This window comes from Rhinatrema bivittatum, chromosome 2, assembly GCF_901001135.1.
Source record: "Rhinatrema bivittatum chromosome 2, aRhiBiv1.1, whole genome shotgun sequence".
Lineage (NCBI taxonomy): Eukaryota > Metazoa > Chordata > Amphibia > Gymnophiona > Rhinatrematidae > Rhinatrema > Rhinatrema bivittatum.
Genome location: NC_042616.1, coordinates 605,450,927 through 605,466,941, shown reverse-complemented (window position 1 = coordinate 605,466,941; position 16,015 = coordinate 605,450,927). Strand labels below are relative to the sequence as shown.

General features: G+C 43.8%; 1 protein-coding gene across 2 annotated transcripts in view; it reads right to left on the bottom strand.

Moving 5' to 3' along the window:
* Nucleotides 1-16,015, bottom strand: part of TAF4B (TATA-box binding protein associated factor 4b) — a 202,139-nt gene that overhangs the window by 47,820 nt on the left and 138,304 nt on the right. For both annotated transcript variants that reach the window (XM_029591165.1, XM_029591166.1), the window contains exons 11-12: nt 13,873-13,998; nt 12,769-12,825 (exon numbers count right to left, since the gene is read on the bottom strand). In XM_029591165.1, coding sequence (XP_029447025.1) covers nt 12,769-12,825; nt 13,873-13,998 — 183 coding nt within the window. The remainder of the gene's footprint in view (nt 1-12,768; nt 12,826-13,872; nt 13,999-16,015) is intronic.

Genomic DNA, 16,015 nt, shown 5'->3' with positions numbered 1-16,015 from the left:
TTCGTGTGAGCAACTTTTCATGGAATGCAACATGCACAGATTTGAAAATCTGAATCCCACAATCTAAAACACACCTCTGGGAAGGCTCCCGTTCATTGTAGCTAACGTACACATGTAAAACGTCTGTGGAAAACACGCGAAACTATCTAGAAATGCGTCCAGGCATGGTTCGGGAGGTATTCTGGACAGGGTGCAGGGGAGGTTAATCTGTGCTTGCTTTAATGAAACAGCATGTGCTGGCTGCTGGCAGAGGTAGAAGTTTAGCTCATATATCCCCTTTAAATCAATACCAGTGTGCTTTTGTTCAAAGACATCGTTCAAATAAATTGTGGGGAGGGGAGAGAAGCCACCCAGGGCATTGATCATTAGGCTTATAGCCTGCCTGTTATTTGCCCCTTTTGGTCCCGCCTCTGCATTGGTGACTGTGGGCCTTTTTAGCAAAAGGTAATTAAATAAGATTTAAAAGTCTAGGCCCTTTGGCAAGGAGGAATTTCCAATGATGCAACACCACAACCACCACTTCAATTAATCTGACCTGCAGCATAAAAAAAAAAAAAAAAAAAGACTAGGCATGTTTTAAAATAAAGTCTGTCCTTACAGTGAATGACCTTCACTGCATAGCTATAATCTCATAAAATGAAGTTTTTGAAACTTATTTCCACGTTCTCTGCTTTATTTTACTCCTTCCCTAAAAAAAATCTCCTTTTTCAACTTAACGTCATTTCTGTGAAGCCCCTGAACTTGAAATACGCCAAACGAATAAAAGGTAGAACAAATAAAACAACTTTAAAATGTCATCATTAAAAAAACAAAACAACAACAAACAGGTTTATAATTTACACTTACAAAGGCTGGCGTCACATTTCCCTGCAGTAAAAGAAGTCCGATTCTTTTCCAGTGATAGAGTGACCCGACAGTCTCTACACCGCACACCATTCTGAGTGTCATGTTAACCACTCAGTCAAGCAAGCAGGGTCTCGCTACCACCTAGATTACCTCTGGAATTCAGCCTCTTGTCAACTAATGAGAGATCGCCATGTGTTAATACTCCTGAGTTAGCTTTTCAAGGAAAAAAGCGGTTCACCTTTATCCACATGTTTACTGACTTTGTTCCATTAAACCATGTCTTTCTATATGCTCTGTGATTTTGATGTTTAGAACATTTTCCACTATTTTTCCTGGCACTGAAGTCAGGCTAACTGGTCTGTAGTTTCCCGGATCGCCCCTGGAGCCCTTTTTAAATATTGGGGTTACATTAGTTATCCTCCAGTCTTATCATTCAGGTACAATGGATGATTTTAATGATAGGTTACAAATTTTTACTAATAGGTCTGAAATTTAATTTTTGAGTTCCTTCAGAACTCTGGAGTGTATAGCATCCGGTCCAGGTGATTTACTACTCTTCAGTTTGTCAATCAGGCCTACCACATCTTCTAGGTTCACCGTGATTTGATTCAATCCATCTGAATCATAACCCATGAAAACCTTCTCCAGTATGGGTACCTCGCCAACATCCTCTTCAGTAAACACCGAAGCAAAGAAATCATTTAATCTTTCCGCGATGGCCTTATCTTCTCTAAGTGCCCCTTTAACCACTCGATCATCTAATGGTCCAACTGACTCCTCACAGGCTTTCTGCTTCGGATATATTTTTAAAAGTTTTTACTGTGAGTTTTTGCCTCTACTGCCAACTTCTTTTCAAATTCTCTCTTAGCCTGTCTTATCAATGTCTTACATTTAACTTGCCAACGCTTATGCATTATCCTATTTTCTTCTGTTGGATCCTTCTTCCAATTTTTGAATGAAGATCTTTTGGCTAAAATAGCTTCTTTCACCTCCCCTTTTAACCATGCTGGTAATCGTTTTGCCTTCTTTCCACCTTTTTTAATGTATGGAATACATCTGGACTGTGCTTCTAGGATGGTATTTTTAACAATGATCATGCCTCTTGCACACTTTTTACCTTTGTAGCTGCTCCTTTCAGTTTTTTCTAACAATTTTTCTCATTTTATCAAAGTTTCCCTTTTGAAAGTTTAGCACGAGAGTCGTGGATTTGGTTACTGTCCCCCTTCCAGTCATTAAATCAAATTTGATCATATTATGATCACTATTGCCAAGCGGCCCCACCACCATTACCTCTCTCACCAAATCCTGTGCTCCACTGAGAATTAGATCTAAAATTGCTCCCTCTCTTGTTGGTTCCTGAACCAATTGCTCCATAAAAATGTCATTTATTCCATCCACAAATTTTATATCTCTAGCATATACCAATGATACATTTACCCACTCAATATTGGGGTAATTGAATTCTCCCATTATTACCGCACTACCAATTTGGTTAGCTTCCCTAATTTCTCTTAGCATTTCACTGTCCGTCTCACCATCTTGACGGTAGTATACTCCTATCACTATAGTCTTCCCCAACAGACAAGGGATTTCTACCCATAAAGATTCAATTTTGTATTTAGTCTCATGCAGGATGTTTATCCTGTTGGACTCTATGCCATCCCGGACATAAAGCACCACAAAGCCTCCCGGGTGCTCCTCTCTGTCACTGCGATATAATTTGGTATAACACTGTCCCATTGGTTGTCCTTCTTCCACCATGTCTCTGAGATGCCAATTAAGTCTATGTCATCATTCACTGCTATACATTCTAATTCTCCCATCTTACTTCTTAGACTTCTGGCATTAGCATACAAACATTTCAAAGTTTGTTTTTTGTTTGTATTTTCATTCTGCTTTTTAATTGATAGGGATAAGTTAGAATTTTTTAGCTCAGGTGAGTTTTTAGTTACAGGCACTTGGACTACTTTTCTTATTATTGGAACCTCACTGTCGGGATGCCCTAATTCTAATGCATCATTAGTATCCTTTGAAGATACCTCTCTCTGAACCATGCACTGCTGAGTGACTGTCAGCTTTTCCCTTTGTTCTAGTTTAAAAGCTGCTCTATCTCCTTTCTAAAGGTTAGCACCAGCAGTCTGGTTCCACCCTGGTTAAGGTGGAGCCCATCCCTTCGGAAGAGACTCCCCCTTCTTCCTTGCACCATCGTCTCATCCACGCATTGAGACTCCGGAGCGCTGCCTGCCTCTGGTGACCTGCGCGTGGAACAGGGAGCATTTCAGAGAATGCTGCCCTGGTGGTTCTGGATTTAAGCTTTCTACCTAAGAGCCTAAATTTGGCTTCCAGAACCTCCCTCCTACATTTTCCTATGTCTTTGGTGCCCACATGTACCACGACAGCCGGCTCCTCCCCAGCACTGTCTAAAATCCTATCTAGGTGACGCATGAGGTCCACCACCTTCGCACCAGGTAGGCATGTTACCAGGCGATCCTCACGCCCACCAGCCATCCAGCTGTCTACATTCCTAATAATCGAATCACCAACTATGACGGCCGACCTAACCCTTCCCTCCTGTGCAGTAGGCCTTGGGGAGATATCCTCGGTGCGAAAGGACAATGCATCACCTGGAGAGCAGGTCCTTGCTAGAGGATCCTTTCCTGCTGCACCAGGTTGACGCTCTCCAATCATGAGACCTTCTTCCTCCAAGGCAGCACCAGGGCTGGCAGTCTGAAGTTGGGACTTGGCTACTATGTCCCTGAAAGTCTTATCTGTATACCTCTCTGTCTGCTCCAGCTCCTTCAGCTCTGCCACTCTAGCCTCCAGAGATCAGACTCATTCTCTGAGAGCCAGGAGCTCTTTGCTTCGCATGCACATGTACAATTTCTCACAGATCGGGTGGGTTCTGGACTGATCCGTGGAAGAAAAAAAAATTAGCAGGTAAGAACCAATGTTCCTTTCCCTGTAAGTACCCGGATCAGTCCAGATTCCAGGGATGTACCAAAGCTCCCTTATTTAGGATGGGATCTGGAGAGTCCCGCTCTCAAGACACTCGCCAAACAACTGAGACTCTAGATCTCCCACATCCAGACAATAATGCCTAGCAAAGGTATGCAGAAATTTCCAAGTCGCCGCTCTATAAATTTCCTGCAGTGAAACCAACTGAACCTCCGCCCACAAGGCCGCCTGAGAACGCGTTGAATGCGCCCTCAAACATTCAGGTACCCAATGCCCCTTGAGAATGTATGCCGACCCAATAGCCTCCTTGAACCACTGTGCAATAGTAGCCTTGGAAGCCTGAGTACCTCTCTTTGAACCACTCTGTAAGACAAAAAGATGGTCTGACCTCCTAAAATCATTTGTCACCTTGAGATATTTCAACAAAGCCCTGCAGACATCCAAGAGCTTGAGCTCCTGTGCAACAGGCGTGGAAGAATCCAGCTCCGGAAAAGCAGGAAGTTCCATTGTCTGAGTCACAATAAACGCCGATACCACCTTCAGCAAGGAAACTTCAGAATCTGTAAACTATAGAAAAGGGTCATGGCAAGACAAGAAATTCTTCTAACTGAACAAATGACTACTAGAAAAACCACCTTTAGGGTCAAATCTTTAAGCATCTCTCTCCAGAGGGGCTCAAAATGGTGCCTCACACAAACCTCTGAGAAGAAGAATAAGATTCCAGGATGGACAACTCTCCTCATCAGAGGACGCAAATTCTTAACACTCCGAAGAAATCTAACCACATCAGGATGAGAAGACAATGTGTATCCTTCCACTTTACCTCGCAGGCAAGCAAGAGCCGCTACCTACACCCTAAGAGAGTTGAAAGACAAGCCCTTGTAGAAAAGAAAATCTGAGATACCGAAGCCTGTAAAACTAGCACCTCGTTAGCTATTTACCAGGCCTCAAAAATCTTCCAGACCCGCAGATATGATAACGAAGTAGATGTCCATCTAGCCTGAAGCAGGGTAGCAATGACTGGCTCTAGATATCCTCTGCATCTCAAACACCTTCTCTCAAAAGCCAAGCCACTAGACAAAAGCAAGCAGCCTAGTCTGAAAATATGGGTCTCTGCCGAAGAAGGCGTGGAAGATGACTGAAGTGCAATGGGCTGTCCGCTATCAAGTTGATCAGATCCACAAACCACGGCCAACATGGCCACTCCGGGGTTACCAACATCACTTCACCCGGGTGTCTCTCTATTCGATGCAACACTTTACCTACCAATGGTCAAGGGGGAAACACGTAAAGCAGAACCTCCCAAGGCCAAGATAACACCAGAGCGTCGACTCCCTCAGCCCCATACTCTCGTCTTCAACTGTAAAACAGAGCCGCCTTCACATTGAGATGAGTCATTATTAGATTCAAGTGGGGAGAGGCTCACCTCTTGGATGAGCTGCATCGCTGTCTTGGAGAGTCCCCACTCCCCGCGGATCTAGAAAACTTCGACTCAGAAAATCCACTTGGATGTTTTCGACCCCTTTCCGGACCAAGTGTTGCTCTACCCAAAGGATTAGCTCCTGAGCCACCGCTCGACTCTTGGTTTCCTCCTTGCCGACTGATGTAAGCTACAGTTGTCATATTGTCCGACAAGACCCTCACCGACAGGCCTTGTACCAAAAAGCAGAAATGCAAGCAATGCTAACATCACTACTCTGGTCTCTAACCAATTGATAGACCAATAAGCTTCCTTTGCAGACCAAGTGACTTGAGTCAACTGTCGCTGACATACTGCTCCCCAACCAAGAGCCTAGCATCAGTAGTGAGAACTACCCAATCCAGGACCTCCAGATCGACTCCATGAACTAGACTGGACATTAGCAGCCACCAAGATAGACTGTCCCACACATATCCTTCTAGAGGTAAAGGAAGATGAAATTCCTTCGAGAGGGGGCTCCACTGTGCCAACAACACTCTCTGCAGCGGTCTCATATGCGCAAAGGCCCACAGCACCCAGTGTTGAAGCCATCGAACCCAGAACCACGAATAGTCCCAGACTCTGGGTACTTGCAATCTCAACGAGTGCCAGACTTGACTCTGCAACTTGCAAACTCACTCTTCCATCAGAAGCACCTTGCCTTCCTGTATGTCGAACAGTGCCCACAAAAGGTCTAGGGTCTGAGATGGCACTAGGTAATTCTTCGCTAAACGACTTCAGTGCAGTTATCTTCTGCACTGAGCCAAGACAACCTTCCTCTGACTTTGCCCTGATGAGCCAATTGTCAGATAAGGGTGCACTAGCACATCTTTGCACCATAATGCCGCCTTGACCACTGCCATTACCTTGGTGAATGTGCATGGTGCTGTGACCAGTTCAAAGAGAAGAGCCTGAAACTGGAAGTGCTGATCCAGTACCATGAACCTCAGAAACTGCTGGTGGTCCAGACAAATATGTATATGTAGGTATGCCTCAGTCAGATCCAAAGAAGCCAAAAACTCCCCTTGTGGACTGCCGCAATCACCAACCTGAGGGTTTCCATCTGGAACTTTGGGTCCTTGAGAGCCACATTTACTCGCTTCAAGTCTAGAATCAGCTGGAAAGTGCCTTCCTTCTTTGGAACAACAAAATAAATGGAATACCTTCCTTCGCCCCTTTTGTCTTGGGGAACTGGAATCACCGCCCCTAGCCTTTACAACTGGTCTAATGTTTTGCACACCACCCGTAGGAAGAGACTAGAAAAAGGTCACGAACAGGCCAAGCAAATTCTAATGCAAATCCATCTATTTTTTCCAGGTTGTTTTTTCCAGGTTAAACTCCCCTGTTTATTGTAATTCCAACTAAAGTTATATGTAAACCGACGCGATATGATTTTTCATGAGCATCGGTATATAAAACCTCTTAAATAAATAAAATAAATAAATATTACAGTGAGGACCCATTGATCCTGAGTGACTCTGGTCCACTCCCCATAAAATCGAGCTAGGCAACCCCCTATTATAGGGAACAGTGGACTGGACTGGCCTCGCCTCATTGATAGGACTCTGGCCCTGTAGCTCCACCTCCTATGGAAGCTCTGAAAGGTCTCTGGCCTCCTCGAAAGGACTATCTCAATGATTAACCTCGCAAAGCGAATTGTTTTTGTGAAACTTAGGCTCCTCTCACAGGACAAGACCTCCTAACATCCCAAAATCGCAACCGGGACTAAAAGAACCTCCTGCCCTTAGGCTTATCCTCCAGCAACTTAGTCTCTCCCAAACCTTTCATCAAGTTCTCCAGGTTTTCTTCAAACAAAAAATAACCCTTAAAGGGCAGAGAACCCAACTGGGACTTAAATGATACACCCGCCGACCAGTTACACAGCCATAAAAACCATCTAGCTGACACTGCAGATCCCATAATGCGAGACGAAGTCCGCACCAAGCCATACAAGGCATTCGCCATGTAGGCCACCGTTGCCTCTAAGCGCTCAACCTTATCTGCCTTGGCCACCAACTTTGCCTGCCCATTTCACAGCTGTTGTACCCAACGCAAACAAGCTCTTTGCATGAAACTGAAGCATATGGCCGACCTTAAGCTCAGTGTCAATACCTCAAAAATCCTCTTGAGGTGAATCTCCAGCTTCCAATCCTGCATGTCCTTCAAAGCCGTGGAGCCCGCAACTGGGATGGTCATCTTCTTTGTGACTGCCGACACCGCAGCATCCACCTTTGGAAGGGAAAACAGCTCCAATGTCTGCCCAGGCAAAGGAGAGAGCTTCACCATCGCCCTCCCCACTCTTAAGCCAGCGTCTGGATTTTCCCACTCCCAATCCACCAGTTTCTTCACTGACTTATGATAGGAGAAGGCTGTCATGGGACCCTTAAGCCCATCCAGGACTGGGTCTGCCCTTTCCAAGTTTGAATCCTCCTGGGGAATCTTCAGCCCAAGCTCCTCTAGGACCTGTGGAATCAAAGGTCCTAATTCATCCTTACAGAGCAAGCAGACCACCTTGGGGTCATCCCCCCTCAGAAATCGAGTCTTTGTCCGGATCGTTCCCAAACCCATGCCAGCAGTGTCCAGATCCCTCTGGTCCTATGCCAACAAAGCCCCCAGATCTCCAGCAGCTCCCCCCGCTGGAACAGACTCACCAGAGTACTCGCCAGCCAGAGCAGGACCCAGTAAGCACTGATCCATATCCCTCTGTGTCTGGGACTGTCCAGGACTACTCATGCCCAGACTCCCAGGAGCAAAAAGCTGAGGCCCCAGCCCTGCCTGCTGAGCCAAATAGGTCTCATTGAGGAGCAAAATAAAATCAGGTGAAAAAGCCCTGGGTGTAGCAGAAACCTGATGGGAGCCAGCCAGAGAGAAACCAGTCAGCGGCAGGTCTGAGGCAAAATCCTCAACCACCCTTCCCTGCTCCTCCTCGGAGCTCATGTGGATTGGGGAAAACCTCTGAGGAAAATCTCCCTCCTCCTCCGGTGGCGCAGTCCATGTGGACTGAGAATTCAAAATGGCCACCATTTCCATGCTGCCAGAGGATGAGGAGGCCCTGATCCGCTCCAAACCCCCGCACACAAGGAGAGCCGCCGTGGGAGAGCCAGTACAATACCTACGCCGTTTAGCTTCCACCAGCCCCTCCAATGATCCTTCTTCCCCCGAAACACATGTGCCACAGAGTACCAAGCAGCTCAGGTGCGCCGATGCCATGCTGCAAGCATGGTACACAGAGCCGCACAACATAACACCCCAGTGCCAACTCTGTTTAAAAAAAAAAAAAAAAAAAGAGAGAGGCAAAAGAAGTCCTCCTCTCTTTACTGCTGCTTCCACAGAGCAGAGAGGTGTCTCTTACCTTCGTTCCTCTGGTTCCTCTCTCTTTTCAGGTGTTTTTTTTTTGTTTTATTTTTAAGATCATTAATAAAACTTTAATAGCTAAACAAAACTCCCTTAGCATGGAAAACAGCTGTCCAGCACTACAGGAGAATCAGCCTGATTCAAAAAGGGAGACACACACTGACCAAAATCAGCTGCCCTGAGCCTAAATTCGCCTGAGCAGCCTCATGAAAGGGAGGGATCTAGACCACCAGATTTACTTCCCACAGATCAACGTACTAAAGAGTCACTGACCCCTAACTCGTCCACCTCAACCAGACAGGGAAGGATCCATCAAGACCCAAAAACCCCCAGGAGAAAGGCTCACAAAACTAAAAAATTCTCCAGACTGTAGAAACTGGAGGTTTTGCACCATCCCTCATTTGCTGGAGAGAGAAATACTGAGGAACTGCAGGTGGCACCAGGGATTATGTAGCGGTGCCAGTAAAACTCTGTCTCCATCTGCTGGCAGGGATGCATAAACCCAAGAGTCTCGACTATCCAGGTATGCACAGGGAACTCCAGATACTGTTACCCCAAGGTATCTCTCTTCGTCCACGTACATCAATATTTCATTCTCCAGCTCTTTCGGAATACCACACTCGAGATGCATGACTCTGTACTTCCTGGCATTGAATCCCAGCTGCCAAATCTTCAACCACTCTTCAAGCTTTTTTAAATCAGTTTTCATTCTCTCTGCTCCTTCAGGCATGTCCATTCTGTTGCAGATCTTAGTACCATCCACAAATAGACAAATTTTACCTTCTATTCTTCTGTAATGTCACTCAAACATATTGAACAGAACCAGTCCCAAAACTAAAACCTGTGACACTCCACTTAACATGGTTCTCTCTTCAGAGTAGGTTCCATTTCAGTCAACCAGTCCTATCAGTCAACCAGTTTGTAATCCAAGCCACCACTTTAGTGCTCATTCCCAAGCTTCTCATTTTATTTGCAAGTCTCCCATGCAGGACCAAATCAAAAGCTTTGCTGAAATCCAAGTAGATCACAGCAAACGCTTTTCCTTGATCCAATTCTCTAGACACCTAATCAAAAAAACCTATAAGATTTGTCTGACAGGACCTTCCCCTGGTGAATCTATGCTGCATTGGATCCAACAAGCCACCTGATTGTAGATAGTTCACTACCTTTCCTTCAGCAGAGTCTCCATTAATTTTCTCACCACCGAGGTGAGGTTAACCGGTCTGTAGTTTCCAGCTTCCTCTCTGCTACCACTCTTGTGAAGAGGGACCACAATCGCACTTCTCCAACCTTAAGATTCCAATCCCGTTTCCAGGGATCTATTTAACAGGTCTTTCAATGGACTGGCCAGCACATCTCTGAGCTCCTTTGGTATCCTGGGATGTACCTCATCCGGCCCCATGACCTTATCCATTTTCAGTTTACTTAGCTCATCACATACATTCTCTTCTGTAAACGGAGTTTCATTTACCCCATCCCCATCTACAGTCTTGTCAACCAGCAATGGTTCTTCTCTAGGGTTTTTTTTAATAGCAAACACCGAACTGAAGTATTTGATTAACATTTCTGCCATTTCTTCGTCTCTCTCCACACATTGCTCCTCGTCACTTTTCAGTTTCACTATACTACTTTGGGCTTTCCTTCTTTCTCTATCTAAAAAATGTTTTGTCACCTAGTGGTAGAGAAGAGGGCTACAAACCAGGGAAACTAGGGTTCAAATCAGACTGTCGCTCCTTGTGACCTTGGGCAAGCCACTTTACCCTCATGGGGATCCTTGATCTACATAGTCCTCAAGCAGCAGGGGCTTAAACCTAATGTGGACATGTCAACTTGAAATAAATGGGACACAAAATTGGTTCTATGGTGGAGGTCTACGATGACCAGTGGGCACTGAAGGCACCTCCGTCTTGGGGAAACTAAGAAAGAAAGGGAGAACTGGAAGGGACCCTGCAAGCACAAAAAATTCTGAATAATAAACTTCCCAAGAAGTTAGAAAAGAAGAGGGAGACCAATCTTGCCACAACACAAGGCTCCATGGGAGGGAAAAAAAAAAGACTGAGAGGACCCTGCATGTTTGTGTGGAATAATGCATGCTGAGCATGCTTAGAGAGGTTCAATCAAAGTTCTGGAAACTTTGACATGCCGGGCTCCATACAATGATGTCACTCATACGCGAGGATTGCCATCTTGCTTGTCCTTGGAGAACAGCATGATATAGTGGCACTTTACACTTGAGTATATCATTTTAATCTGGTGATCCAAGTACCAAAGAAACTAGACTCCCAATACACAACAAATAAACGATGGCTTCCTTGCTAGTCCTGACTCCTATCTATTCCTGAAAATGTCCTTTATAAATAAGAAATGCTTCTGCAAAACGAGCCAGTATATAAAACAGACAGCCTATGGTAATGATTTTCCAGAGTGTGAATAAAATATTTTGGGCTGCTCATTTAAGAAATTGTGGAAGGGTAATGTTTTGGATAGGTTTGTTTCTTTACTTAATGCTTCCAATATTTTTTTCATGGTGGAAAAAAAAAGAACATGAAAATCCATTTGCAAACATGATTACAGTTTTAGAATATTTCAAGAAAAATCTGGACCTTAGCTCTCATAGTAACAGACGGAAAAAATCCTGCTTACCTTTTTAACTTCTCATACCAATATGCTTTTAGGCAATGCTCATCGGCAAGTGGCAGAAGTGTCTACACCCAAATAATGGAATGCCACAACACAAGGCAGGCAGTCAGGCATCACCTCCACCCACAGTACATTATTATGTTTCTCTCTACAATAAAGATTTTCTCTCTCAATTGAAAGAATATTCCACTGGCTTGCCATTTATTTTACCCAAAGCTCCTACAATCCAAATAAGAATCTCCAAAGCATTCATAAATAACCTGCCGCTGTTGGCACATGGGAGGCTAGCACGGATATGTTAAGCCACAGCAAATTTCATAGTTAAAAAGGCACAGTGAAGTGGGAGATGGGTATTTTGGGGTGAACAAAGATTGCTTGGAAGAAAACAAAAATTCTCATTTACAACAAAGATCCTTTAAAAAAAAAAAAAAAAAAAAGCATGAATTCAGTCCAGTAACTATAGAAACCAGTTTCTTTGGCTCCATATCATACGTCTCGCACCTCAATTGTCTTTATTATCATCTGCTGTCAGATGCTTAATCAGAGATGTGAACAAGGCTTGATTTGTTCAGCAGGAAAAAGAATCTATAGGTCAAGTGAAAAATTTCTCACACACACACACACACACACTTTCAACCTTGGGTACTTTCATTTCATTCTGCTCCCAGTAGCTCTGGGGCCCAACTCCAGCAAGCACCAATATTAAGGCTCAATTAAAATAAGCTGCAATTAGTGGAGCTCTTTTCTCTCCGGCTAGAAAAGTCAGGAAATGGATATTGGGAAATGTTTAAAAAAAAAAAAAAAAGGCAGCTACTGAGAACAGACTACAGACAGAAATGAACGTATTTGTTGATTTCTACAGTTGCTATGCAGAGGCCTCTGGGAGTAAAAGCTTAACCAGTATAAGCTATAAACTAAAACCCCTGCAGCTAAACATGAACTGTGTGAAACAAGGGCTCCATCTCAGAACAGAAAACTGCTGGGCCCAGAAAATTAAAAGCCAGAGGCATTTTCCATTTAAAACTAAATCCCAGTGCCGCCTCCCAGCCAAAGAATTATAAGCAGTATCAGATTTACAAAATGAACAATTACCCTGGAAAAATGTAGCCTATTGTACGTTCCCAGATGCTAAATCTCAAAGTTTCATTCTTTTTTTTTTTTTTAAATCCAAGTTTTACTTTTTATCAAGTGTATTTCTGGTTTTTTGTTTGGTTTTTTTTTAAACAGAATCTTTTCTAAAGAGGCCTATACTGGGGTGGGTGGCGGGGAAGGTGTTCCTAAATTCACTGACCTCATCTGAAGTGCTGCCCTTCCCTGTGGCAATTCCTGTCCTTCCCGACAGCCCTTACAAATGGTATGCAACAGCAAAATCAACCCTGACCTAAATGCCAAGAGAATGCTGCCAACTTTCCTTCAAACAGAAGGCAGAAAAATAAGGGGGAAAAAAAAAAAAAAAAAAAAAAAAAAAAGATTATGTATACACAGGAGAAAGAGCAATAACTTGAAAGGTTTACCTCTTTCGCTTTCTGCTTTAATCGCTGCTGTTCTGGGTCTTCTTTATTGGAACGGCTCTATCAAAGGAGATCATTTAAAAAAAAAAAAAAACCCAGAAATGATCAGCATTCTAAAAAGAAATAAAAACCCCCAACAGCATAGAGTTCTGTTAAATATTTAATAAACAACAATTTTCTCTTGTGATTAAAAATCTGAGCTCCAGGGATGCATCCTCAATCCAATTTGTTTTTCTCTTACCTTGGCCCTGCTACCTCTGTTCTAGCCTGGAGGAAACTTAAGCTGAAAGTGATGCTAACGCTGTCAGTCAGGTCCAGCCGAGGCATGACCTTGCTCACATCAGTAACGTGTACTTAAATCGGATGGAGATGGAAGAGGAGAAGGAAAAAAAGAAAAAAGAAAAAGGCAGAGGTGGAGGAAGAGGGAGCCAGGAAGAGTTTTTGTGGAAATGTGGCAGGGTCCCAAACACAGGAAGGTACTTGTGCAGCTGAGACAGCAGAACACATCTCAAGATGAGCAACCTTGGTGCTACAGAAAAGCATGTGAGGGTTATACGGATCCTATTCTGCTGCTCTGAACATGGGGTCTCATCCATGTTTATCAATTAGGTGACTACAGTAGGAACTCTGTAAGGCTCAATTAAAACATGTGCCTTGGCTCTTAACAGATGGGTTGTGCAAGCTGGAAAAGTCTGTATGATGGTTACAAGGCCCCAGAAAATGGCTGGCCTTGTCTGTGATGAGCAGTTATCTACAAAACGATCTCCCCCAAAACAAATCATGACCAATTGAGATGCCAGTAACTTAACTTTAAAGATGATCTAAATGTCAATGTTATCTAACACAGTTTAACATTAGAAGCTGATTACATATGAACCCTAGTAAATAAGGAGTTTTGCCCCTAAGCACAAAATGGAAAAAAAAATAATAGGAAGAAAATGTTCATTGGACAGAGGTCTGTAAAAGTACAAAGTATTTCAAATCCCACACCTGGAAAAGCTGATCTGGACTTTAGTATTTAGAAAAAATGGTGATCAACCAGTATACGTGTACATTTTCATCTATCAGATATACTGATCACCCTCCTATGTAGCAGATGATGCTCACCTTGGCCGCTCTCAGCAACATTTCTCGCTCCTCTTCATTCTTGCGTCGTTTCTCCAACTGATCCAGTTGCTCCAGAAACCTAAGCTGTGACCTGGTGTCGCTGGACTTCATGTACTTCTCGCTCTCCTAGAAACAAGACATTTTCATTATCCATGTATCAAGTTCCACAACAATATTTTTTGAGTGTTGTTATAAGAAAGAAAATGTTTAGCCAACACAGACTTCATTGCAGGTTGAATGATTAGGTGGAAGGCATGTGTAGGCAGCTAGAGCATCACAGATACAGCTAAACACAGTTGGACCAGCTCTTGGCAATTAAGATTCATCATCAACATCATCATGATTTATAAAATAATACAGATACATTGCAGACTGTCTCTACGTCTTGGATCTTACAATCTAGTCAAGATAGACACACAGCATAAAACAATTTAGAAAACAGAGACTCAGAGGCCAATGCATTCAGGAGAGAGGCCTGGGACTGGGATGGGAGATTAGCCCAGTCTCTCTGACCTGACCCAGTGTGCTCGAGCGGGGGAGTTCTGCTTTCTGAGTAAAGTTAGGTGGGAGGAGCAGGGGGGGGGGGTGGTAGAGAGCGCTGGACTGGCTTTGTTGCAGCTTTGTGAAAAGATGGCTGTGGGGGCATCTATATCATTTGTATTAATTTTCTCTGATCTGTTAAGTTCCAATAAAGTTGTCACAGTTCACTTATGATGAAATACAGCTTGGGCGGCCCACTCACACACTCTTAGAGAAGCAGCAGGCCTTTCGTGTACTGCTGAAGTGAACAAGAGTCAAAAGTTTACATTTTTGGTAGAGGATCTGGACAGCACTTGCCTTTACAGCATGGGTGGGAGGGCCTCACACTTACGTTTAAAGGGGGGAGGTTGGACCAATCAAAGCTTACAAGCCTGGATGGGGCCTCCTGACTCGCAAAGAACACTGCCAATTATAAAAGAAAAAGGGAGGTCAGTGGACCCGGAGGGCACCTCCCAGGACAAGACGCTGACCAACAAATCAATTAACAAATCCAAATGTAATAAGAATCCAGGCTGAACCCCCAGCTACAATGGATTCAAGTTAATAAAGCTATGGTCATGTGCTTACCTATAACTCTGGGGGGTTGTACAGGGTGGGGGATACAACACTATGAGGAGGGACCCTGGTACCAGGAAGACAGGCCGGACAGGGCTGTGTGATTGAACAGAGGATTTTTGACTATAATCAAATGTGATATTGGTGCAGTCAATATTTAAGGAGAATTCTGGTTATGGATATCATTGCTGATCAGCCTATTCTAAATAAGTATCAACATTAAAACACAAAGTGATTCTGTGTCAACAGTGGCTATACCTTTACAACAGAAAATACCCAGTTGCAGACGGTGGCTCCTGCACCTTCAAAAAGGAGAGAACCCTAATAGAGATGGTCTGGATGATACTATTAAAATGGTCAATGGTTTTCATCATAAAGAATATGGAGACAGGCTTAAAGATCTGAATATGTATACCCTGGAGGAATGGGGAGACATAACAGACATTTAAAGACTTCTAAGGAATAAACACACAAAAAGCAGGCGTCTTTCAACAAAATGGATGCTCTGGAACAAGGGGTCATGGGTGGAAAGTGATAGGGGGTAGACAAGAGTAATCTAAGGAATATTTCTTTACAGAAAGGGTGATTGACGCAAGGAATAACCTCCCTATAGAGACAAGGATCGTATAGGAATTCAATAAATCATGGGACAAGCCTTCACTGCTGCTCTATCCACTAGGCTACTCATCCACTTCCTATTGTTTTGATCAGTAAAACAATAGTGTGGAGGCTTTCTTTGAAATACTTTGTGAGTGAGTCCCCTTGGGCCTGGAAGCTGTGCTGCCGCCCTCTAGAAAAACTTAATTCTGGGAGTGCAATAAGTTGAGGACTGCAATTCACTACTCCAAGCTGCCCCGCCCACCCGTCTGTCTGTCTTAAAGGAAGACCCTGAAGAAAGGGTGTTACATCTAGAAAAAGAATCAAGGACATGATAACACTAATAAAACAAAGCAAGCGATGTGGGGGCACAGTAAAGGCAGACAGCCTATATTTATTTTCATTTTAAAATGAGAGCGTAAACCAGAGAATCAGACATTTTCCACCTTTT